General features: G+C 22.7%; 1 protein-coding gene across 1 annotated transcript in view; it reads right to left on the reverse strand.

Annotated features, from left to right (window-relative positions):
• Positions 1–563: 563 nt before the first annotated feature.
• Positions 564–27646, reverse strand: part of LOC129614186 (uncharacterized) — a 41533-nt gene continuing 14450 nt past the window's right edge. Inside the window, exon 6 of the mRNA XM_055528617.1 lies at positions 564–647. Coding sequence (XP_055384592.1) covers positions 564–647 — 84 coding nt within the window. The remainder of the gene's footprint in view (positions 648–27646) is intronic.

Consider the following 27646-nt stretch of genomic DNA (forward strand, 5'->3'; position numbering starts at 1 on the left):
TATAGCTTTAAATACATATGTAAGTATAACAATAATATTATATAATAGAAATTCATTAACTGTAAAAATATGGGTCAACACCTACTATATATACAGCAAGAACAACAATAACAAACAAAAATGATGTAGTTTTAATAATAAGATTTTCGTATAAGATGAACAATATTTAATTTTTTAGATGAAAATATGTAATTTTGTGGTATTGTCAAAAAAAAATTTGTTATGTCGAAATCGAATTATTTTGGGGTTAAAAATTGAAATTATTTAGATTTAATTTTAATGAAAACGAGAATAGTTATTGTTGACCGTGTCTAATAAAGTTACTGTTATTTATTTGTGAAAATTTGATGAGCTTATCTCAATTAGTTTTTGAGTTATTATACTGGGACAGACGGACAGACATGGTCCAATCGACTAATAATTCGACGCCGATAAAATATATACACTTATGTACGTTTATGTCTTAAACTAATATTTCTTAACGTTTCAAACGGTAAGACAAATTTAGTATACTCTTTGAACATAAGTTCGTACGGGTATAAAAATGTTTCTTTCTTATACATTTATGCATCTTGGGGGTGACCCCAAAGCAAATTGCTTTGAATTTTAACAAGATGGTCGACAACAATTTTAACTTCAAGTAAATTCTAAATTTAAAATTTAATTTTTCATATTTTTATTCATAACTTTGAAACTATTTGAACTACATTAATAAAATTTTGACAGAATATAAATTAAATAATAAGGAATTCAAATTTCAATTAAACTGGAAAACAAAAAAAAAATTGAGTTAAGCAATTTTTGCTTTTAAGAGTTTTAATTTAAAGCAATATACTCGCAAAATATACGATAATTGTGGGTTAATTATTCAGAATAGAAAATAATTCATACATGTATAAGTGAAGTTGGTCAATTCCACAACAATACATTGGAATCAAATTGGTGTGTAAATTAAGTTAACGTGATGATTCAAGTTCAGCTCAAAGTAGCTTCTTCAAATTTATTGAATAAATTTTCATTTTTAATAAAGTTTCAAGCCAGCAGAACCACATTTTAATTGATTCACGTCATTTAATTATTTTTAATTAAATTTTTCTTATTTCCACAATAATTATCACTCAATCATTTTTACATTGATATCTTTTCTCTGTTCAATACGAATCCTTAACTTTATTATACCTTTAAAATTAGACATTATATCAGATTATAATTATAATACCACATAATATAAGAACCAAGTTCATACATTACAAAAAAGTATTCACTACATACATACTCGTGTGCTCATAAAATGTAATATGCATTCAGCAAAAATTAATGGAAACAATATACTCGTACATTTTTATATATCAGATCCTAGAGGGAGCTCTAAAAATAAACAATTTTATAATAATATTAAAATAGATGTACATAAGTATATAGGTATACATAATTTGTGATTATATGTAAAATGTTTGTAAAAAAATTAGAAAAAATTATGTATATATATATATATACATTAAAAATTATATATTATTAAATTTTTTTTAATATATTACAAAAATTTAATTTAACGCTTACATTAACTTTAAAATTAAGTATGTAAAAATTTTACAATTTTTTTTATTTTATTGAAAAATTTTTTATTTAAAGCAAATTTTTAATATTTAAAGAGATTATGTAAGATTTCTGTAATATTACCTATTTCACATTATGTAATAATAATTTGTGACAATAAGACCTATAGACCTATAACTGCTTATGTTGAAAAAAATTAACCAGAAAATTGGTTAGAATTCAAAATAATCTGAAAAAAATTTGGTAAAAATTTTTGATGATACTTTAAAGGATGTCAGGTTAAATTGAATGGAATATATCACAAAATTTTTGATTAAATTATTTTTTCTCTAGATACTATGATCCGGAATAAATTTGAATAAAAATTTTTAATTCCGGTTTTAATTTAGAAAAACAATCACTTATAGTGTTGCTTTTTTTCACGCACTTATTTCGAAGCTTTTAAAAGTTACAATATAACCTTTTAGTATTAGAAATTTCCCTCTGTGTCAATTACTGTTTTAGTAGAAAATCTCCCGATTCAAGAGAACATTGAGAGATTAAAATAATTCTTAATTTCTTTTAAAAAAAAAAACAATTTTTTTTTTTTGGGAATATTTAAATTCTATTTTAATATTACAAACTATTTTAATTTTATTCTGTACCTATACATACAAAGCATAACCATAAAAAAAAGGATCAGAATCCTTTGAAAATCATTCTATGCATTGTCATGAATGATTGAACAAATGATTTATTAACGAAAGGTTAATTCGTTAATGCGTTCTTTCAACTACCTTTTTTTTTTTTGGTTGTTGTTGTTGTGTATTGATTACGGCTGAATGGAAATTTTCATTTTATGTTCTGTTTTTTTTATTGTTCGCATGTATGTATACACATAAATATCCTGTAAAATAATATTATCCTTAAAGAATCTCTTAAATTTTCTCTTTAATATTGAATTTTTATATTTAGTTTTCTTTTTTGCTTTACCTTTTTTAGTTTTAATGGTAATGTTGTTGTTGGTTCGGTTTAAAGTGCGGTCTGAAATCATTTCTGTTTTTATTTTATTTTTATTTCAGATTTGTTTTCGCTTTTCTTTATTTTGTATTTTAACCTATTTGTAACGGTATTTTACTTCATTTTATATTATTTGATTTGTTTTTGTTTCTTTCTCTTTATTTTTCTCTTTATTGTTTTGTTTTCTGTTTTTCTTTTCGGTGTGTGTCTCTCTTTGTTTTGTCTTACTGATACTTCATTTTTTCTTTTTGTATACACATTTTAATTTCGTGTATTTGAACAATGTAACGGTAATAATAAGAAACAGATTTGTTGTATTTGTAAAAGAAGAAAAATAATAAAAATAAAGAAAAATACAAGTGAAAAACACAAAAAATGAATATTCGATGAATTCGAAATTTGAAATAAACAAAAAACGTAAACTTTTATTACAAAAGGATATCCTGTGTTTAAATTTAGTTTTATATACAGTGGTGATCAAAATTCTTTTACATAATTCAAATTTAATTTTGTACAGTTTTTAATTGTAATAATCAGACAATTTAGAGTAAAAGTAGAAAAAACTTTTATGGGGCACCGTTATGATCCTTAATTTCTTTTAATTAAATTTTTAATCATTAAATGTAAATTTTTCATATATTTTTCGTATATAAGGGTTGAAAATAATTTTTTTCTTAAATAATTTCTCAATTTTGTGGAATAGTCTCAGAAAATAAGCTCTCAGTTAACAATTATGAAAAAAACGCAAAAATTTTACATAAAATTTACCAATAATTTTTACTCTACACTGTATATAATATTTTCCTTAATATATATATATTAGATACCTATAATAAGAATGTTCATGTAAAAAAGAAATAAATTTAAATGAGGTTCGTTTACATACTCTCCTCATAAAGTTATAAATAAAATACAAAATGGTGTCTTAATAAATACAAATTTACGGGGTATATATATATAGATTCACAGGTAACACAAAACAAGAATACAAAACAAAAAAATAGAATGAATGAGAAAAAATATTGTTTTTATTTTGGGTTCATTCAAATTTACTTATTCTTCAAGGATATTTGTATTTAAATATACAACTACTCATACATAGTACCCTATAGTTATATTAGTATAAATTTTTATGAATTTTTTGATATTAGTATACAAAAGCTAAGAAAAGAAAAGCTATTAAGTTGAATTTTTTTTAATATTTTTTTTTCTTCTTCTTATTTATGTTGTTGTTGTTTTTTATTTTTTCTTCGTTATTTAAAAATAAATGTTTAAGTTATACCAATAAATTAACTAGTATAAAGGTTTTCTTTTTATCAAAAAATTTTATACAAAGAGAAACTTTAACTGTTCAGACATTTATACATTATATTAAAAGGACAATAATGATTGAAAATATTTTTTGTTTTTTTGTAAAAACACCATTTATTGACGTTTACATTTGTATAAGTGCGTTGTATTAAAATAAACTTCGAATATTTTTTAATAAAATTAATTGCTTTTTCAAATTAATAAAATAATTAATTTACAGGCATATAATACGAAAATTGACGAAAAATTTTGAAATTCTAATCGGCTATCGGGACTTATAAATTAATTATTTGAAGGCTGATAACTATAAATATTTCTCAATAGAAAAAATTGAAAAAGTAAAAATATTGCATATATCTAGGGGTAACTCGTAAACGTTATAAATAATGTTTAAGAGCAGTTACTTAAAATACTTGTTTTCTCGTTTGAATTTTGAAACTATTAGCATAGTAGCATAAAGCTAGTTAATGCAATTATTCTTTTCGATAATTAGTCAATTATAATTAGGGTTATATCCGTAAGAACGTGTGTTATACTAAATTTGCCTTACCGTTTGTAACGCTAAGAAATAATGAATTGAAATATAGAGACTCAAGTATATGTTTTTGATCAGCGTCGAATTTTGAGTCGATTTTAGCTTTGTCTGTTCGTCCGTCCCAACGACAACACAAAAACTAAAATATTCACAAATGATTTATTATAGTAAATGCCAGAACCCTATTTAAATTAGTTATTCGAGTATTATAATTAGATAATGTCGGAAAAATTTATATAACATGTTGTGTTAACGAAAATTAACATGTTCAAGTAAAATTATGTAATTTTTGATATGTGCCATTTGTTAAAATTTCCTGTTTTTATACTTTAAAGTGTAGCCATGTAGTAGAGACAAAAAATACCCTATATTACCTAAAAATAAAAAATATCTTTTAAGATAATGGTTAATTTGGAACGCCTTTTAAACATTCTGACTTTGCGCTCTTGATTTTCTAAAAAAAAAACAAAAAATAAATTATCCACATTAATGAATTATTTAAAATATTTCTGTTATATGGCTAAAATTAAATTCCCTTGCAGTTAAAATGAAATAGCAAACGGCAAAATTTCGTTTTATTTAGTGAGAAAAGAAAATTTAAACACCCAAAGGTGTTCATAATATTTTTTTTATATCTAAATTAATTAATCATAAAGTAAAATTATTTGTTATATTAACAATTTAAAACGAACACGTACACACAACCAAATTTTCTATTATTCTCTTATATAAAGAGTAACCTTTCAATTTACAAAATAAAATTTAAAAAAAAAACTCTTCATTTTGAAGAAGAGACGGAAAATAACAGGACAATTTATATTTTTATGTGTATAACTGTTATACAAAGAATATCATTGTAATACAATGTCGTGTTTAAAATGTCTACAAAAGTAGAACGCAAAGGAAATTTTGTGGCAAGTTTTATTTTCTTTTATTTCATTTTTTATTTTGTTTTGGTTTCTGTTTTTATATTTTTAATTGCGGGATATTTTATTTTTTCCGATTTACTGTCTTGTGTGTATCTTGTAATGACATTTTGTGTAATTTTTCATTTTCTTTTTTTATTTCTTATTTTTTTATTTTTTTTTTTTTGTAATTATGTTTGAGGTAATGATGGTTTTAACTTCATTCTTTTAATATTGTTTTGTTTTTTTTTTTGTCTTTGCAAAAAATTAAAAATTTATTTTGCAATATAATTATTAAAGTTTTCTTTGTATAAGAGATGCGAAATAGTTATATAATTATTTATATAACATTTTAACACTTAGATTAATCATTTCAATATTGTTTATACTTTTACGGTTGTTAAGAGTTTTTTTTTAAGTCAAAGTAATTATAGTAAAATGAAAATTGAAAATAATAATTATTGAAGGTATATTTCATATATTCGGTAAAATTCTGTGTGAAAATTCGGTTCTGTAACCAAAAAATAAAATTGTTGTGTGACAATTATGAACCTAAACTGATATATTAAATTTATTTCAACAATTATTGAAAATATTATGACTAAAAATATTGTGTTTAATTTTTATATTCAATATTCAAATCAAAACTTTTATCTATCATTTCAAATTTACTTGATAATTTCGTCCTGAAATAAAATTTCGAAAAATTTTTAGTAATTTGCAAGGATATATTTATTTGCACTTAACGCTCACCCAACTTGTACTAGGTGGAATTAAAACTTTCCATTGTATTTTATAAAATTTAAATATTTTATATGATTGCCCCTAAATTTATGCAATCAAAACTATATTAATTTTTAATTTAAAATAATTATTATTTCGAAATGATTTACATTAGCCTTGGAAATCTAATTTTCAGCTTATATATTCCTATAATTTTGAATTTTTATAAAGAGTAACCTTTCAATTTACAAAATAAAATTAAAAAAAAAAAACTCTTCATTTTGAAGAAGAGAGGGAATTCTATGTTATTATTTTTTAAATTCCTTTTATATTTTCAAAATTGTGGTACGCAATTAAATAATTAATACCTTCATAATTTACAATACTAACCCAAAAAGAAAAAATTGTAAATGACATTTAATATTCAAAATTCAATATTCAAATAGCTCACATGTAACAATATTCTAAATAATTGTTGAATTAGAAATTAAATAGAAAAATAAAAATTCCAAAAACGAAATAACCTAGCAAAAATAAAATGAATTTTTAAAATATTTTTAATTCCATTTTTATTTCATCGTTTGGGGGCACACAAAATTTTCATTAAATGGTTTTTTTAAATAAAAAGAAAAATGAAAATCAAAAATTGTTGTACCCTACATAAAGATTTTTTTTTTTCAAATATTTCAACGCAAAAAAAAAATATTTCCAAATTTTCGAATAAAATTTTAGTTTGAATAGTTTTTATTACCACTTATGCCAATAATATATACAGGGTGATTGAATAATCATTGACATAATATGTACCATTATTTAGGACATTAAAAAATGGGTAAAATTTTTGTTGAGAACTAGAATTCGAATCTCAACAGTTTTCGAGATACAGGGATTTTAAATTTTCATGAAATTTCTACTTACTCAAACTTTTTTTGCTTAAAATTTTTCTTCCGATAGAAATTTCAAATATAGATAGAAACTTCAAATGAACAATTTTTTGAAAGAGTTAATAAGTTGGCTTGAAACCAACATATTATTTGTTTTAATGTTTTGTGTACTTTCGGAATACCAAGCATTCAAACTTTAAGAGAAGTAAAATTTTTCAATTTTTTTAGTTTTTCTCTAATCCGATTCGTACGAAATTTTTCATTTATTTTTTACAGAATTTAATTCATTAATCAATATACGGAATTCTACAAGTAAATTGTTCCACTAGAGACTAAAATTTCTAGGGCTACATAATTACATTTGATTAGCTGTCTGTAATTTATATAAAATTATATTTGAATAAAATCAAATTTTAAAAGACCAATTCAAAATCAGCATAATTTCAAAATCAAAAAATATATTTGTCAAATTTTAAATTTTCACGGAATTTTTAAATACTTAACAAATTTAGGAATAATACCTTATACTTTAATAATATAACAATTTAAATTTTAATATTTATTTTAATAATTTTATACTGGCATATCTTAAAGTTGAAATAAATCTAAAAATTTTGTTTTTCATTTTTCGTATTTTTATCCTTTTCAACGCCAATATTCATACTTAAATATTAAATGTACCCTTAAAATATCCTCAAGCTTGTATACAACGCCACAATCTCTATATATACCAAAAACAAAAAAAAACAAAAATTTTCCACAAAAATGATTATTGTAAATTTTTCTTTCTTATTTTTTTACTTTTTTTTTTATTTTTTTAGTTGATGAATCAAAAATTCTTAAATATTCAAAAATTTTTTTTTTGTTTTTTACAATTCACATTGTTGCACTCTTTAAAATTTTAACAAGATTTTGAATCTGTATCAGAAATTCTGAAATTTATTTAAAATATGAAAATCCCATTGTTTATGTGCTGTTGTCATGCTTTTGTTTTTTTTTTTTTTTTAAGTTCTTACGTTATTTTCCCTAGATTTTCGCACTGATCCGTAACATAATCGTATAGTTTTATATACCCTTTGTATATAATATTCAATGTGTATGTAGTGTAGAATGTATTCGCCCTATATGTATACGTACATGTATAATACATAAATAAAATAACAGTTTATTTTTTTTTTTTGTATTTCAAAAAATATCCTTGATTCTTCAAAAAAAAAAAAAATTAAAAGAAAAAAACAGAATTGAGCTTTGCATTAAAATTTCATTTTACGTTGTCGCTACCAGATCATTTTATATATTCATATACACTTACTATATATAAGAGCAAATCTACAAAATTTCACACATACACACATTCGTATATCGAAATAATAAAAAAAATAATGTTATAGTCTCTTTAAATATTCTCAGTTTTTTTCTTTTTTGGAGCTTATTCTTTATGCTCTAATAATTCTTTTTGATTATAGTATAAGAGAGACAACAAAAAAAAAAAACGTAACATATAGTATGGCTAGTTAGTGTTCACGTATAAAATTTCTTATATTTTCAACCGTTTTTCAAAAGAGAAAACTATACACAAATTAGATAAAAAAATCGCATTGAAATTTCCGATGAAACCATTCTCAAGTCCATTTGAAATATTTAAGATAAAATAATTTCATATTTTTTTTTTTTCGGGCAAAGAATCGCTTTTATTCATATTCGTTCACAAAAAAATAATTGTCATCAGAAATTTTGACATTGTGCAAGTGTCAGTTTTAAGTTTCACAACATTGCATCATCATATTTTATATTTAACGTGTTTGTATTCATCGCTGTCTCTCTTAATGGTATAACAATATACATACATAGGAGTACATAAAAGTCAAGTGGTCGGAAGTTATAAAAATTTTTTTTTTTAAAAAAAAAAAAAACTATTTTATTTTTATTTTACTCTTTTTAATCTTATAAAAATTAAACTATAAAATTTTACTTTGACTATAAAAAAAAAAAATTCAGCATAATTGCATATTTTTAAATAAATTGTAAAAAAGAAGAGGGGTAGAGGGCGAGAAGTATATCTGTAATATTTTTTTATTACAAGAATACTATATATATACAGTATAACAGTATTTCATTATGGTATATAATAAAGATATAAAATTAATAATAAAAATTTTAATAAAAACATAAAATGAAAATTTTTATATAACAGTTTATATGACATTAAAATGGTGTTTTTAGTACGTTACACTTACAAATCTATATATCATTATATATATGTACGAGTATGTCTCTCGAAATCAAAAATTAACTGTGCAAAAAATAAATTGTTTTATAGCTCAAGTACGGTTAAAAAAATTTCTGTTATACAGAGTTTTCACTCCTGTATAACAGAATTTGGAAATAATTCTATTATTTCTCAAATTTGTATAATAAAAAAACTACTTAAAAAATTATATGAAATCACTTTCAAATATGTATAACAGTTTTATCAATATTTGGTTTTATTACTCCAAAACTGCGTCACAAATGTATGACATTTAAGTTTAATTTATAATATTGTTTGGAATTTTAATTTTCAATAACAGAAATAAAATTTTTTAATAAATAAATAATTTTTTGTATAAAACTTTTATTTTATTTTCTTTGAAAACTGTTATACTTTTTTATGTTCCCACTCCATACTTTTGTCTTTTATCACATTTTTTTGATATTATGAAATTATAAAGACCAGAATGGAAAATTTCGAAATGTCTTTTATTCTCTCTTCCCCCTTTATACTTCATTTCTTCATTTCACTTGTTTTGGTCCACTTATATTTTCTTCGTATATTTTCTCTCATTAATTTTTTATTTGTTCAATTTTTGTAGTTTTATGATGATAAAAAATTTTTTTTTTTATTTTATTTTCTCATCTCATCTCCATGATGACATAACAGAAAATTTCTCAATATTCAGACAACTAATAATAATCATAATATGTATATACGTGTTCATATATACCTGTACAATTGTACCTGTTATATAAATAAAACGAGGGTTAAAAAAATACAAGAAAAAACAAAAAAAAAGGGAGATTCCACAGAAGCCAAAAGTATACAATGAAAAATGCAATATTAAAATTCTCAAAATAATTAAATCAGCACGTTTTTTTCAGCAAATATTGTAATGTTAAATAAAATAATACAATAGGGAGATTGAAAGGGAAAGAGAGAGAGAGAGAGAGAGAATAAAATAAAAATTATACATGTTTGTATGAATGTTTTATATTATTAAAAGAAAACATTTTAATTGTTCATTTATTTAGTATTACCGTATACGCAATCACACAATAAACAAAAAAAAAAAAAACAAAAAATAATAATAATATTTTTGGACATCACAAGGATTTAAAAAAGGATACAAAATATAGATTATATTTAATGTTAAAATAAATAAGAGAAACAAAAGAAAGCAAAACAAAAAAGAAAATAATAGTAGATAATAGTATAAGAGTATTTTCATAGTCTTTATTCCTGTACATTTTTTAAATAAACAACAAAAATTATAAAAAAAAAATAAAATAAAAAAAATCCTTTCAGATTCATTTATTGTGTTATAAAACAACAAGTTTGTTATTTTTAATTTTTATATAGAAAATATTTATATAAAAATATTTTTGTAAAATAAATGTACACTTTCTTTTGTTTTTTTTTGTATATTAAAGGATTCTGCAACAATTTCAATGTAAATTTTAACAATTTAAATACACAATATAATAGTGTACTGTAAGTAATATTTATGTATGTACGTATATGTTTTGAATAGATAAAAATATACTATTAGTCGTATTGTGTAGGTGAAATTTAAAATCAAATTGTTTCGATTTAAACAATTTTATCTGCATTATTTAATTTTGACCAAATTATTATAAGTGCGAATAACTATATTGAGGCTCTAAAGCTACTGTATATAAAATACAAATTTTAACTATGATCTGTAACTGATTTCAAATTTTCAAAATTTGGAATGATTGAGAATAGTTCATATAATATGATAAAGTCACCTTTTTTCCGTACGGTTGAGAAGTTCGAATAACCTAATTTTGAAAAAATATTATTCAGTTTTTTAAAAAATTTAAAATGAAATATGGTTAAATATAGGTAGCATTATTTGTGTGAAAAATATCATGAAAAATTTGAAAAAAAAACTCTCAAACCTCAGTTTTTGTAGAAAATGGATTTATTTGTTTTTGATTCTCATCTATACACATAATATGCGATGTACATTTATGTTCTATTAAATACAGTCGAACCTCTATAACACAAATCATCATTTTGCGGCAATATTAGTTCACATTTAAAAATAATACACATTGGGCGGATTGTACATTTTACTCTTTATATGAACTATAACTATTATAATATATATCGCGCATTTGCGAGAACATTGACATGTGTCAAAATGAACAGTTGCAAAATTTGCATTTGTAACTACTATATTTTAATATATAAATCTTTTCGACCGGATCATTTGTGTAGTGATTATGGCACACGTTTTTTTAACCGAAGGAGTTTCGGGCTCAAACTCTGGTCAGGTTACTATATAAAATTATATTCAATATTGTTATAGCTTAATATACAATACTTGTAAAATGTTAAATTAGTATATCAGTAATTTAAGAAAAATAAACCTTAAAATATTAATAAACTTAAATATTTAGTATGAAGAGAAAAAGTATTACAGGATAGGTTGGTTGACTTATCTAGTTAAAATTCTATGACGCAATAAAACTGGAGCATGACTATCTATGATGCACTAGCCTTATGCTTTTCCTAGGAGTGAAGAAGGAACAAAAATATATATATATATAAATATATTATATAAAACTTGTCTGTAATAAAATAATACAGAAAATTTGTTCATATACTTGTCGAATAGTTCTATACCAATGTTTTTTAGCCTTCGATAGTAATTTACATTCGGCTATAAATACTTCAAATTTCGGAAATTGAAATTATGTTTTTGAGTTGTGTCGCTATTCTTTCCAATGTGCGATATATGAAATAAAAATTTTCAAAACTATTATAAACACAAAACGTTCGTAATATAGACTTTCTATTGGAAATTAGTTGAAGTCAAAATTATTTGATTTTGAAAAAGTTCCGAATTAAATTGAATTTGTATTTACAAAATTTAGTGTTCTATAACAATAATTGTCATCAAAATGACTATAAAAATAGTCATTTGTGTTGTCGTGCTCGTATTATAGTTTTACAGGAGTTGGTAATGCAAGGGTTCGACTGTATATGTATATAGTAAAATATATGATAAAGAGAAATTATTTTTTTCTTTTATTTTATAAAAAATTATTCATAGACCAGATATACAAGAGAAACAAGAAATGGATGATTCGATTTAACAAAAAAAAAAAAATTAAAAATACTCGTATATTTAAATTTATTATAAAAAGGATATTAACATAGGCAATGTATGTCGAATATGAAATAATATACATATTTTATTATATATCTATAAAATGAATGTATATGCAATAAAATTCAATTAAAAAATCATAAATTGTCATATCATAAAATATTGAATATCAATAACAGAAGCATGTACATATATTTATTTTGTTGGTATATATAGAGGAAAAGGAATTAAATTAAATAAAGTAAAAAAAAAAATATTGTTTTTGATTGTTATCATATGCGGTCAAAAATTTTTTTATTTATTATTCATATACTCATACATATATACATAAATAAATAAATATTATGGTTTGTAAATTTTGCAAAATTTATAAATATTCAAATTTTTATCAATTTAAACTACATTTTTGTTATATATTTACATTTTTTTGCATGAAATCAGAATATAGTGCTAATAAAATATTTGTACAATATAAAATAGGATTAACAGTTTAAGGTTAAATTATTTTACATATTATTGCAATAATATTAAAATTCAGGATTTCTAGTAATAAAATAATATTATTCTATTAAATTTTGAATTTTTTTTTTTTAATACAGGAAACTAAAATATTGCAGTAAATTATTTTAGAAAAATTTTGGTTTTATATTTAAGTGAATTTATTGAAATATTTGAATGAGAATATTTTTGCGTTAATGGCTAAATGTGTGTATGTGTAGGAGGAAATCCTGAAAAGAGTTTGCTTTTTTTCTGCCAAAATATAGCTTTCAGGATCGCTTTTTTAGGTGGATTTATTTATACATGTGAGGGACGAAAATATTTTGTTCAGTTTAAATTTGGACTGTGCGATTCTATATATTATGATAGTTTCATTAGGTGTACTGCCTACTTTGCTGTCAACGATGTCGATTGGTAGAAATGAACCACTCAATTTAGTAATATTAACATTTATCCTAATGATATGAAGATATACAAAAGGACAGAGTGCGGGGGGGAATTCGCGTAACCTGCTGTGTAATCTGCAAATGGTTTTACGATCTAATGCATAAAAAAATAATCTAATTCTTAATGGTGGGAAGTGTCAACACTGATAATGTTCACTAGAAAAGGAATTTTTTTTCTAAATTTTTGACTGCGATATATTTTTTTTATTCATCAACTTCTTAATGGTTTAATTAAATCGCCATTTTTAGTAAGTAAAATTAATTTTTGAGTATTGAGATCATTAATTGAGAAATATTAAATTTTTCAGTGTGTAGATTTTCACCGTACTTATAATTATGGTATACATATGAACCAATATCTAATTTAAGAACCATAAACTAACTCAAGTTTTGTATAACCAGAGCCAGAATATTTTTGATTTTAATATGACCTGATGGATTGTACGATTTTTCTGTTTTTTTTTTTTTTGCTGTTTATTTTTGCTGTGAATTTTTATTTTCTGTAATTAATTTTTTTCTAATTTTGTAAATTATTGTGAATGGGCTTGTGTATATGCATAGATGAATAAATAAATTAATTTATGTTTGATTTTAACATAAATTTTATTTTATTTTTTTTGCTTCAAAACTTTGACCATAGCTTAATTATAGAAAGTTACTGATTTATTAAAAATGAAAATTCGTCTATTTTGTATAACCGAAGGCAAATACTGCTTTTTTAACTTAATGGAAATTTCTTCATGCAACTTCAGAACAGACAGAAATGAATTTTTACTTGTAATTCACAATTTAAGCATACTTTCACACTATCTATTTTATATTCAATAAAAATTCATGGAATTCTATTGCTCAATTAAAATCATAACATCTAAAATGCATAATATTTAATTTGATTCTTAAAATATCAATTCAATTTCAAATCAATTATAATTTTCTTAAATCTCAATTGAAAAATTTCAATAAATTTCTAAAATACATACAAAGAATGAAATAAATTTAACAATAATTTTAATTTTATCTATAAAATATTTCCTACTTATACAAAATATATGCATAAATAATAAAAAAAAAATACCCTCATTTAACCATAAATGAACCCTTATAATAATAGATGAATATCTCAAATTTCCTAAATACTATAAAATCTAATTTAATTACATTTAAAATTTTTGAACATTTAAATTGTTTATTATACAAAATATACCTTTAGGAACTGAACTAACATTGAACTAACAAATTATATGAAATTAATTAACAAACTATAATAGACGAGTAATAAAATATCCTTTTCGAAATTAAGATCAATTTCATATTAATATGTCAGAAAAATATCCTTCTACTCTTAATGTATATACAATTATTGTGAATGAATTTTCTTGCATGTATATGCAATTATGAATGCATAAATCATATTAAATGAAAAATATCTCAAAAAAAAATTTAATATTCTAAACGTATGGGATTAAAAAAAAAATTTTTTCTTATACGAAATTTATTTCAGTGCTGTAAAGATTTATTTTTTCTTCAAAAAATCCTTTTTGGAGAGAGAATGAGGATGTAAGAAAGTAATTATTACAGAAAATAAATGAAGTATTTAATTTTTGTTATGAATTTTTAAAATTTTTTCTCGTAATACTTTCTTTAACCCTGTGAAATCAAAGCTTTTGAAGAGGCAAGAAGTGTTCTCTTATATTTTTAACAATGCATTACTCTAAGAGAATAAAAATTACCATAAAATATAAAATTTTGATAAGCAGTTAAGTTTTTGCATTAAAGTTCAAATAGAGGATGAAAAATTTTTCTTTCAAATCATTTCCAAAGTGATAAAGTATAGCAAATATGCTAGAACAAAAATTTTCTTACCTCATCACAAAAATATTAGAGCCAAAGCCAAAAACTTAATCCAAAATTAATGTGCCTTATAATTTTTCAAATCTAGTACAAAATCTCTTTTCAAATTAACTTATTTTGAAAATAATTCACAATGACAGCCAAAATTATAATATTTCAATAGAGCTCAAGACAGACAAAATTTATATTTAGTTTGTGTTCAAATTCAAGAAATTTCTCAAATTTCATTGCTTTGTGACACTGAAAACTTTACATAGGTAAAGCATATAAAATTTTTTTTTTACATTAAAGTAAAGGACTTACATATTTCTTGCTACAATATAATTTACTAGTAGATATTTGTAATAATATGATAGTCCTATATATTTGGGAAGTTAAGATCTAAATATACTAAAAATATAACATTTTGTGTTTAGAGATTTTCTAAACATTCTCGTACAAAAAGGCCAGATGTTGCAGAAATTTTTTGAAAAAAAAAAAACAAATAAGAAATCTTAAAATCCCATGACATTTTCCAGGATCAAATTTTATATATTTAGTATGTCCTTTTATATTTTAGATTTCATATAAAAATTTGATGCATCATATTATGTACAGAAAATTTTAAACTTTTTAAGGGATTCAAAATTCAGAAAAAAAAAAAATAATAAAAAATTAAAATTTTAAAAAAAAATTTTTGTTTTTTCTGACTGTTTGATTTTTTATTTTATTCCTGAATTCTATTAGAAAAAGTCACCCAAAAAAAAAATAAAAAACAGGACACACAAAATTGAAAATGCAATTTATCTAAAATAAAAACAAACTTCCAAAATAAAATTTAGATTTTTTTTTTACAATGCACAGTACTCGTATTATTGCAAGGATACCATAAAGAACACACCAAAAATATTATAACAAATAGATTTTACTGCATTCTATAAATTCACTATCGAGGTTTTCTCTCTCCTCTACGAATTCAATTGAAATCGATTGGATTTTTTTCATTTTTTTGTTTGCGATTTATTTTTTGTCCTGATGTTTTCCTTGTTATTTTCTTCTTTATTTTATTTTGTTTGGAATATTGAAGTGATTTTCATTTTATTTTTACTGCTGTAATCCCTTTTGGGAAATTGAATTTTGATGCAATTCTGTCAGTTTACTAGAATTATATTATGTTCGCTTCTGAATTGCAACATTAAGAAGAAATAACATTAAAAAAAAGAAAATAAAATAAAAAAATTAAATATAATAAAAAGGAAGAGGTAAGGTCATTTTAATTCTAGCCATAATAAATAAATCCAATGAATTTGTTTAGAAAACGGCTTACATTTTTTTTGTTTTACACACTTTCTATTTAGTTTAGATTTTTAATTCACGTGAACGGGTAATCTCTTGTTATATACGACTGGGCAATATTTTATTAAAAAATTGTTAGTGATAAATACAAATTTCATTTTGAGTTACAAATTTTACTGCCATGCTATTCTCGAAATCACTAAGTGCTATCACTATTCCAATATTTTCCTATACCAGTTGAAAATTAATTGACTCTTATTAAATATAAATTTATAATTTAAGCAGATTTTAATTGAAAACTTGAAATTTTTTATTTAATCTTGCATATTTGCGTCATATTTACTTCAAATCTTGACCAATTCCAACATTTAACCATTTCTTTACGATTTTTAATATTAATTTTTTTTATAAAAAATTTTAGGGTTTTTACTCTCACTTCCATTTTGTTATTGTTTTGTAAATATTTGTTAGTATTTCGCTTTTACTTTCCTTACAATTTAAAATGTCCTGAACATAAAAGGACACATTTATTTTATTTGATTTTTATTTTACAAAGGACACCAATTCGTTTCATATGATTGAAAACGTGAAATGCTCAACGTTCTTTAACCAACTTAAAAAAAAAATGTTTTATTGCAATTATTTGAATTTTTCATATTTTTTTTTTTTTTATTTCCAACTTTATTTAATGATTTTTATTTCTCTACACAAAAACGAAGATGTCTTTCAAAAGGAAAATAAAATATTTCGGTTCTACACTATGTACTGGTCTCTCATTGAAGATTGCAGGAAGGTGAAAGAAAATTAAAGATTAAGTTTTCAATGATTTGACATAAAAAAAAATAACAAATTTTAATTATTATATTACCACGATTTCTTGACAGTTTCCTTGAAAACGGTAGGGTTATTTTAAGCTTAACTTCTCTCAAATTATTTTCTTCTATATTTATAATGTCACCAAGCACTCAGAATCATTAAAAAATTCAGAACAAAAATTATTTTATGCGAAAATAACGCAAAAAAAATTTCATTGATGGCATTGACATTTTTAAATTTTTCGGCTTTCTGTAAGGCGTTTTCATTTCATTAAAGCATTTTTAGGGTTAAAATTAGATCACTTATAATTTTGTACGTTGATTTAAAGGTTCTAATGTAAAAATCTTAATTTTATTATTTGTGTAAATAATTTTCAGTCAAACGAATGTAATATCACATAAAATTTGAATATATTTCAGAAAAATTTTTTTTGTTAAACCAAAAAAAATTGCATACTTTTAGACGCATTCTATTAAATTAAATTATATATTTATATTAAGTAAATTAAATCGTAAGAATTGAGTAAATAAATAATGATTTCAAATCAATATCCTGAAATAATTTTAGAATATAAGTAAAATGTTGTTCGAAATTAATTTTTTCGTAAGTAATTGAAACAGATTTTAATTAAATCTAGTAAGAATTACCAAAATCCAACAGAATTTATGTAATTCAGAAGAAAATTGTAATCTCTTTTTGGAATATCGAATAGGATTTAAGATGAATCAATATTTGAATAAAAAATAAAAGGTTAATTAATATTTTAATAACCATTGAGAAAAATTTGAAAATGAACAAAGCCGCTACTAGCCAATTTTATAAGTATAATTTCAGAAAAAAATTATCTATTAAAATTGTAATCTAATTTAATAATAACTCAATTACATGCAGGATTATTCCAAAACGAACACAACAACATATATACCAATGGCTGGAAGGTTACAAATTGGTAAAACTTTTGTTTCGGACTAGGTGCCAAATTTCAAAGATTTCCAAGTTATAGGGATTTTAACGAATTTTCATGAAATTTTTATTTGTCCAATTTGTTTTCTGCTTATAACTTCCGTTTCGAAAAAGATAAGGGCTGTAAACAAACAATTTCTGGAAGATCTAATAAAGGACTTGAAATTAACATGTTACTTAATTTTTTTATTTTATGTACTTTCGAAATATCAAGTTTAATTCGAACTTTAAAAAATATTAAATTTTTGCCAAATTTTTTTTTTTTTTTTTTTTAATTTTCTCTAATCCGATAATTTCGTAAGTACTTTGAACTTTGAAATTTTTTTCTTACAGTATTTTACCCAGCTGCATTGCCTTAAATTTAATTCCTCAAATGTTAAAAACTCTTTTTAGTACAGGAGATATAGCACCACTTTACCCTGTATAGAGAAGAAAGGATTGAAGTGGTTCAAACATCGATTACTAATAATGTACTAGTAATGTCGTGTTAATTAATTTAGTTTCAAATAAATTTTGGGTTTAAAAGATTAGTAGGTACGCCAAAATAAAATGTTTTAATGAGCCTTCAATATACTAAGAAATACTTTAATATCTTGCATTGTTTTGATTTTATAGAATTTTATTGATTGCAAGATTGAGCTCCTCAAAAAAAAGTTTTTAGATTATGTTGCTCTAAAGAAATTAAATGAGATTATTCAATAAGCATATTAAATTGTTGATGAAAAAAAATATCGCATTACTATACCGTTTCTAACTTAAACAAAAATATTTAAAACTTAGCGAGTAAGAAATTAAAAAAAAAAAAAAATTTATAATTGTAAAATTTTTAATGTCATTTTGTCATTATGCAAGAAAACTATGCAAGGAAACAAGTTAACTGAATTCTAATTAGTTTCCCTTGCACCTGTACAATTTTAATCCCATGTTATTGTCTTTCTCTTATTTTTCTACTTAAATTTTTTTCTCATTTTTTTTTTCGCCGTCCTTTTTTAATTTTAATTAACTGTTTTAGTGCAGGCAGAATAAGACAGAGCCGCCAACTTACTGAAGTAGAAATAAAAATGAAAATTTTATTTTAATAATTTTTTTTATTTTTCTGTAATTTTTGATTTTCTTCTTACTTTGCTCCAAGTGTTTAGGAGTAGAAAAAACAAAACAGAAAATAAAAAATGTGCTTTTTTTTTAATAAGAAAAAAAAAATTTATTTAACATTACAGATTTTTTATCTATTTTTGCATATTCTTGCTTTTAATTTGTAAAGCTTCTGCTGGTGCTACAAGGATATTAAGATTTTATTATTCAATTTTTTTTTTTTAATTAAATCGGGCTAGCGCGCTCTCTCCTTTTTTAATTAAATTGAAAATGAGATAAATTGGGCTAAGATTAATTCAAAAAGTAATAAAATAAGCAAAAAAAAAAAAAAAAAATTAAATAAATTTTTGCATAAGGATGCAAAATGGAACAGTCATGTTATACAAAACTGAGAAAAAAATAATTGTAATTCAAAATTAGAAAAATATATTTGAAAAAGGAAATTGTTTTAATAACCCTGTTTTCTTACATTATTCGTGATCCAAAAGGAAAGCAAAAAATTATTGCATTTGATGAAATTTTATTCCCATAAAACTTAAGTAATAAATTCAAAATTTAAAATTTTATTTCCCATTCTCATTATATGAAAATTGTCATTATTTTTTGAATCAGGGAGAAATTGTATATAAGTAATGAACATATCGGAGGACTAAAATTAAAATTAAAATGGGAATGTATAGAACATGAATATTGTATTTAAATCTAATTAAAGCAAGATTTAAAAAAAAAAATTTTGTAAAATTATTTTAAGAAGAAGCAAACAGGGAATAATTTGACATTGTGTTCTTAAATAAATATTTTATTTTGTAATTAAAAACAGTAAATATAATTTTATGTCATATGAAATTTTTTTATGAAAATTATTGAAGGAGGCAATGCAACACTTAGTTAAAAATTTGATATTATTCTAGATTCGATTAAAATCATTAATAATCCAAAATATATCAAATTATTGCATACATTTAGGAGGAGAGAAAGAATCGCTAACAATGTTCGAATTCAACTGTGAAGTATATTAATTATGACAAGAAGTTCTTTTTTTTTGCGGCGTGTCATTTACCGTTATAACGTTTTGCTTTTGTAGAAATTTGAAAAATCTTATAGTTTCGGAGCATATGAAGCACCGAAAATTAAAATTTTGCAAATTTCAGTTGGCCAATAGCATGGGAGGGGATAGGATTGCAAAACAAAATTCTACTATTGGTAAACAAACAGACAGACAGGAAAGTACAAAAAAAACGGACAGAGTAAAAATAATGAGTAATTATTGCAATTTATTTTTTGGAAAGACGTTTATAAGACTAAAATAAATGAAAAAAGCAGATTCAATTATTCAAATCTTCTATAACACAATTTTTTACATTTTGTTAGGCTTTTTAAATTTTTGATATAGAAATGGTTTTTGTGCTATTTCTCCTGTATCATATAAGAATTTTTAACATTTAATTACTTAAATTAAATTTTAAGAAGCTGGGCAAAATTCTGTAAAAAAAAAATTCTAAATTTCATAGAAAACTTTGGGATTGAAGAAATTTATAAAAGTTGTACAAATTTTTTGAAAATTCTTGCTATAAAATCCTTGTGCCTCGAAGACCGTTGAGATCTGGTAGCACAAGTTCTGAACAAAAATTTTACTTATTTTTCATACCCCAAATGAAGGTATATGTTACAGCACTAATTACTGAATCACCCTGTATAAATCATTAAAAGTATATTGACTATTACTGAACTATTTCTAATGACTACAATCAATAATGACTTGAAACTACAACCAATTAAAAGTGATTTAAAACAAAATTTGTTTAATTTGAAAAAACGTCTTTCAACTACGCTAAATTCAATTAGATTTTAAAATTAATATTAAAACTAAAATTTTAATTGAATTTAAATTTTATACAATTTTTTTTTATAAATTTTAAATTAATTTTTACTATTTCTTTTTTCTCTTTTTAGGTAAGTCACTCAACAACTATCAGCTTAAAAATAATTTAACGTAAGTCTGTATAAAATAATATTTTGTAATAATTTTAACAGTCGAATAAATAAATTAATTTTATTAATTTTTTAAATTAATTATAATACGAATATTAATAATGGGATACGAATATTTATACCCGTACGCTTCACCGTTTGTAACGCGAAGAAATAATGGTTTGAAATATAGACTCAAGTGTATGTTTTTGATTTGCGTCGAATTCTGAGTCGATTTAGATTTTTATTTATCCGTTTTTTCAGTTCACCAAATTTTCACAAATGACTTATTATACTTAGTAAATTTCAAAGCAATATTTAAATTGGATATGATCGAAACTTCTAAATTTATATGGCATTATCTCAGAAATTGTTCGTCCTATAAAATTTCGTGAAAACAAGTGTATTATTAGAGCTGTTATGTGTGATAAAAAATCATTAAAATTTCTTGTCTCCTTGTGGTAGCTGCCATACAACTTCAATAGTAATTTAGTCATATCTTAGAAAATATTGAAATTATAGTATTGAAATTTTGCATAAATTCATGTTTTATAGTCAGCTATGGCATATTTACTCGCACATATTACAACAAATTCGTACGAATATCTCAAATTATTCAATGTTCAAATTAATTCACTATCATGGCTTAAATTCACTGTATAAAAAAAAAACAAAAATTGAAAATTCCAGAATTTTAAAATATTTTTGATATATACTTGTATATACCAATGAAATTATAAAAAAAAATTTCTTAACAGGACAACGTTAAGAGTTTTCTAATTTTAGTTGAATTTTTCATTATATTAAACATAAAAACTTTTTAATACCTATTAGAAAAATTTCAACAAAAATAAAAACCAAATTTAAAAGTTTAACTTTTACTTTACTCATATATATATATAATGCTTATATTATAACAGATTATTTGACTTATTACTTGAGTTCATTTACTAAAAAATATTACCTATATATATAGAAAATGACTGAAATATAATGAAAAATTCATAAAATTTTTCATATATTTATTTTCAATGGAAATTCCTATATATATAAATATGCAAAAATTTAATAATGAATTCATTACATATATTTAATATATAGGAATATATGTATATTTGAAGAGTATATATATTAATAGAATATATATATATTATATATGTATATTCTATGTGTAATGTCATTGAGATTTGAACAAATATTTTTAAGATACAAAGTATTCTCTATAGCATATTTTATAGTCAAAAATCTTAAAAATTCCTAACAATGTATATTCTATATATACTAAGATATAATATGTATGTATTATGAAACTCACATAAGTGCACATATTATACATACAACGAAAGCGAATAAAATACTTTAAATTTTCGTTACATAATATAAAATAACTTGAATGTAATTAAATTTCTTCAAAATATTATCAAACTAACTACACACTAAAATTATACTTTTACATATGTTGGTAAACATCCTGTGCTGCAAGGAGCAATAAAGTGAATTTTTTTTTTCACTAACATTTTTTTTTTTTATTTTATTTTGAAATTTTATATAATATGTTAACTGGTGTCTTATATAATTGGGGGGAATATGATTAAAATTAATAAGGAATATTTATCAAAATTTGACTTTTCATTTGTAATGTTGAAAATAGAATTTTTGACATTACAATTCAAATACTGTTGATTCTCATTTATTTGTGTATAAGAACAAAAAATTTTTTTGAGACCAACACGTGTTTCTGAATAATTAGAACATGGAAGAATTTTATGATATTATTAATAGTTATAGTAATTTAAAATAAATTCAAGGATTCCATTTAAATATCCACCACAGCTATGTTTTGTTGGAGCATACAAGTATTTACCCATAAACCACTTATTTATTCGAAATATTTTCGTCGAAATATTACCAATACAAAATTCAATATTTTCTGTTCAAATATTGTACTGGAGACACAAACCAGAAAAAATTAAAAAAAAAATTCAATAATTAAGAAGCACTTTCCGAACAATAATCTTGCCTTGGTGAAATTAAAAACAAAATTGTGTCACTTTGACTTTGATAATATTATATAAAACGGTGTATGAAAATTAAGAGAATAAAACGAGACATTAACAGCAAAAGAGCCATACACTTTTTCACAATTCATTATACAATTTGGGAAAACATGCTTACTGTTACAAATTTTTAATTAAAATTGTATAAACACTTTTATTCAACAACATTTGAACATTTTTATTCAACACAGTTATCTAACACAGTTATTCAACACAGTCTGTATCTAACACTTTAATTATCTCATTTTCGGCCTCATACTTCATTTCCAATAGAATAATAACCTAAAAATATATAACTTGTTCAACTCGAAAAAAAAATTATCTCAATTTTTTAATTTAGTTTCCCATATACAATAATTCAATAATGAATGATACCCTGATATTCTCAAATGGAACGATTTACAAATTCTCGAATAATATACAAGAATTTACTTATTCATATCATTGTTTTACCTGAATGCACATAAACAAATGCAAAAACTGTTATAAAGTTTAAAATAATTTAAAATCATAATATATTTTTCCCCCAAAATAAAATTTAAACTTTGAAATATATAAAATGAAAAAAACGAACAAATACCAAGAAAAAAAATATTTCTGTAATTCGTATATAAATTGACAGATGAAATTGCAAAGATCCCGGTATTAATTTATTATAAAAGAGAAACTTTTCAACTATAACATTCATATTATTATGGCATTTTAAATTAATGCAACCTGAATACATATTATGTATGTTAATTACATAATAATTATACATTATATATGCATACATACATATGTACATATTTATAAAAACTATTGAATAAATATAATATTGCGAATGTATATCAAATGTATAACATACAGCAATCTATCATACAAAATTCGCAATATGGGAAATATTTTAAAAATTCCTATATAACAGTTATATTCGTAATACTTGTACGGTTATTCGTAATACTTGTAATGTATAATTATTTCGTTCTCTCATAATTATCATACTGACATATACACATATTTTTACGTACATCATTTAAAGTATAATTTGACATATGACATTTGAAAATGAAAACTAAAACGAAACACAAAAGAAAAAAAAATTAAAAATGTGAAAAACTGAGAAAGAAACAAAATTCCTCTTTTTTTCGTATTCTCATTAAATATTAATCAACACTCTTTTTATATAAACTATAAAGTATAGTATATTTCATCAAAAAAAAAAAAAAACAAGAGATCAAAAAAAAAAAGAGAAGAGAAAAGAGAAAAGCATTTAAACACAGACAAATTGGAAGTGCAAGGATAAAGTTAATGATATATTCTGACATATTATCTAATTTCATTCTCAAAATTAAAAATTTACATTGAATTTGTATAACACATATATATATATATATATATATATAATTATATAACGTGCATAATTAATTCTTAAATAGTTTTGGAAGAGAGAATAGAGTAATGAAGAAAATATAATTATTGCTATCAAATTTGTTTGTGTAAATAAGTTCAAAATTGCATATCATAGGGGGTATTAAAAATGTGTTATACATAATGCTCACTTTTCTTTTATAATATTAAAGAGTGAATTTTTTATATTATATTATTTATAATATTACCAATAATATCTTAAAAAATTTTAAAATTAAGAAAAATTTCGTTTAATTCAAAGAAGATGAAAGATATTTGTGTTAACAATTATATACGAATTTCGTCCACATATCACATTTTATCAAAAATGATTCCGTACTAGTATGTGTATATTATGTCTCCTAAAAATAAAATACTATTCCATGGAATCATGGAATTAGGAACCCAAAAATTAATCCAGATATTTTTAAATTTTTTATTTAATTTTTCAAATTTCAAATTTCCAACCAGAATATTATTTAAAAATACGAACATATTTTTAGGAGCATTTCACACTAATTCATTAAAATTTCACGAATTATTCAATTTTTAACTATAACTTAGAACTATTAACTGGTTTACAGCTATAATTATTTTAATTGAAAAACATTGCCCTATTTTGAAATGATTGCTTCATCATTTCTATTTTAACAGTCTGATCGTGTATTTCGGTTTTTTACTCACTTTCTATTCAATTTCTAATCAGATTTCTCAGTATTTTCTAATGGATATTTCACTTTCCCAATAAGATTACTCATTTTTTTAATTGAATTTTTGTATTTTTTTCTCAAATTATCGACTGAACGAGTGAATAAATTTTGTATGCATTTTAGAAAACAACAAGATACGCAATACCAAATAATTCTTGTCACTCGAAAATTACATTATACAAATATAATGATAGTTACTCACTTTCCTTTCATTTTTCGAATAAAATACCGAGACAGACGATCAGACTCAAGTTTTTGCCAAAAAAAAAAATCCTGCTTTTTATCAATAAAATCTTGATTTCCAAAAATGTACCAACTTCATAGTGAAAAATCTCTCGAATTCCAACATGATATCCTGTAGATTCATGCGGTTAGTTTTCCGCTTCATAAAAAAAAAATTTTTTACTTCATTACACGATTTCGAATTTTTCGTTCGAACGAAATGTTCTCCCACTTTCAAAGGAAAATACTTTTACCTCGAACTAAATTTTTTTTCGAAATTTATATTTTAAAATTTATTTTTAGCAAAATAACCTTAAATTTAAGGTAACAGAAAAAATAAAATATTAAATTTTTATTCTTGTTGATTTTTTGTTAATTTTTTTTTTGTTTTTTGCAAACTAAAGGATATTTAACAATGATGCAAAAAAAAAATTTTCGTCTTCTTTACTCTTGTGTTTACTTACTGAGTTATTGTCTATATTAAGAAGAAAAATACAAGAGAAGAAAATAACGAAAAAAAAAAAAATCCCATCGTTAATAATCCATTGTTTTCATTCAAACAAGTTACATAACCCCAAAATGAGCTGCTTTTCATAAGCTTAAACTATAAAAAGAAAAATAAAGAAAAAGAGAAAGCAGGAAAAAAAAAACAAGGAAAAATCATGTAAAAAAGAAAATAATAAAAGTCAACTATCCTTCTTTTCTTTTCTATCCTTTTTCTGAAATTTTTTTTTTGTCTTCATTTCTTTGCACATACAGAGAGAGAAAAAAAAAACAAAATAACAAGGACTAAATTCATCCAAGACTGATAAAATTAAAACAAAAGAACGGAACTGCAAAATCTGCTTAAAACTTAAAGAACTCAACACACAAAAGCTTTATTTTGAATTAAAGCATATTATATAACAAAAATTTTTTTTTAACTTTCATGTATAAGATTACGTGCATTATGAAACAAAAGAATATTGTGGATAATAAAATAAAAATATAACACACATTTATATATGAAAATACAAGTAATAGAGTTACCAGTTGTACCTGTTAGCAAAATTTTTAAGCTGGTCGTTATGAAAACTTTGACAATTGTAATTTAAACCTTATGGAAGAGTTGTTTTTTTCTCAATTTCGAAATTCTTATATTTCATTAAATTTTTGAAATTTCTTTTATAATTCGAGTTTGAATAGCCAATTCGGCTCCAAATATTCGTGTTTGTGCGTAAAATTCAACGCAATTGTTAAAATATCATTTCGACACCATATATCATGTTCTATTTATCTAAAAATTTTTTCTAATTTTCGCTATTAAGTGGCTCAGTTTATGGAGAAAAATGTGGAGGTAAATAATATCTTCAGAGGGTTTTGAAATAAAAGGCAATATTGCTTATTCATCCGATTCTTTTAATTGATATGCCAATAAATTAATATAGGATAACGTTCAATTTGGATCTTAAAACAATTTCATGCGAGGAATAGCTAATACAAATGAGGATACAATTTGAACGACAAATAGCATTGTACAAATTTATTGGCGAATTTTCAACAGCGAATTGATAAATTTCGAATTCAATCGTTAATTAAGCCCAATTCAAAATTAAAGTAGTAATTATGATTTGTGTGATTATAAGCAAAAATTATAGACGTCTTCCAAAGCGTAGTCGATATATGCTCGATATGAAGAATTCGTTGAAAAGTATCGTTGATATGGATCACTTAAAAACTTGTTAAACCTTATTTTACAGTGTACACAAGAAAAAAACAGAAACAATTCAATTTCATATGTTTAGGACTCTCTTTGTGCAATACTGTTAAAATTTCCCATTCACAGTTTCTATTAATTTATACAAATGCATGTACATTATTGTATACACATATTCTTCTATATATATTTACAATATTGCATATAAACGTAATAATAAATAATTAGTACAATACGTGTATGTAAGATTACAAAGAAATTAAATGTATTTAATGTAGAAATATGCACACATCCTGTTTTTAAACAAACGAGTTAGTACAATTTTCAACCTATACCTTTGATTATCATAA

This window comes from Condylostylus longicornis, unplaced genomic scaffold (assembly GCF_029603195.1).
Source record: "Condylostylus longicornis isolate FDR11 unplaced genomic scaffold, ASM2960319v2 ptg000106l, whole genome shotgun sequence".
Classification (NCBI taxonomy): Eukaryota; Metazoa; Arthropoda; class Insecta; order Diptera; family Dolichopodidae; genus Condylostylus; species Condylostylus longicornis.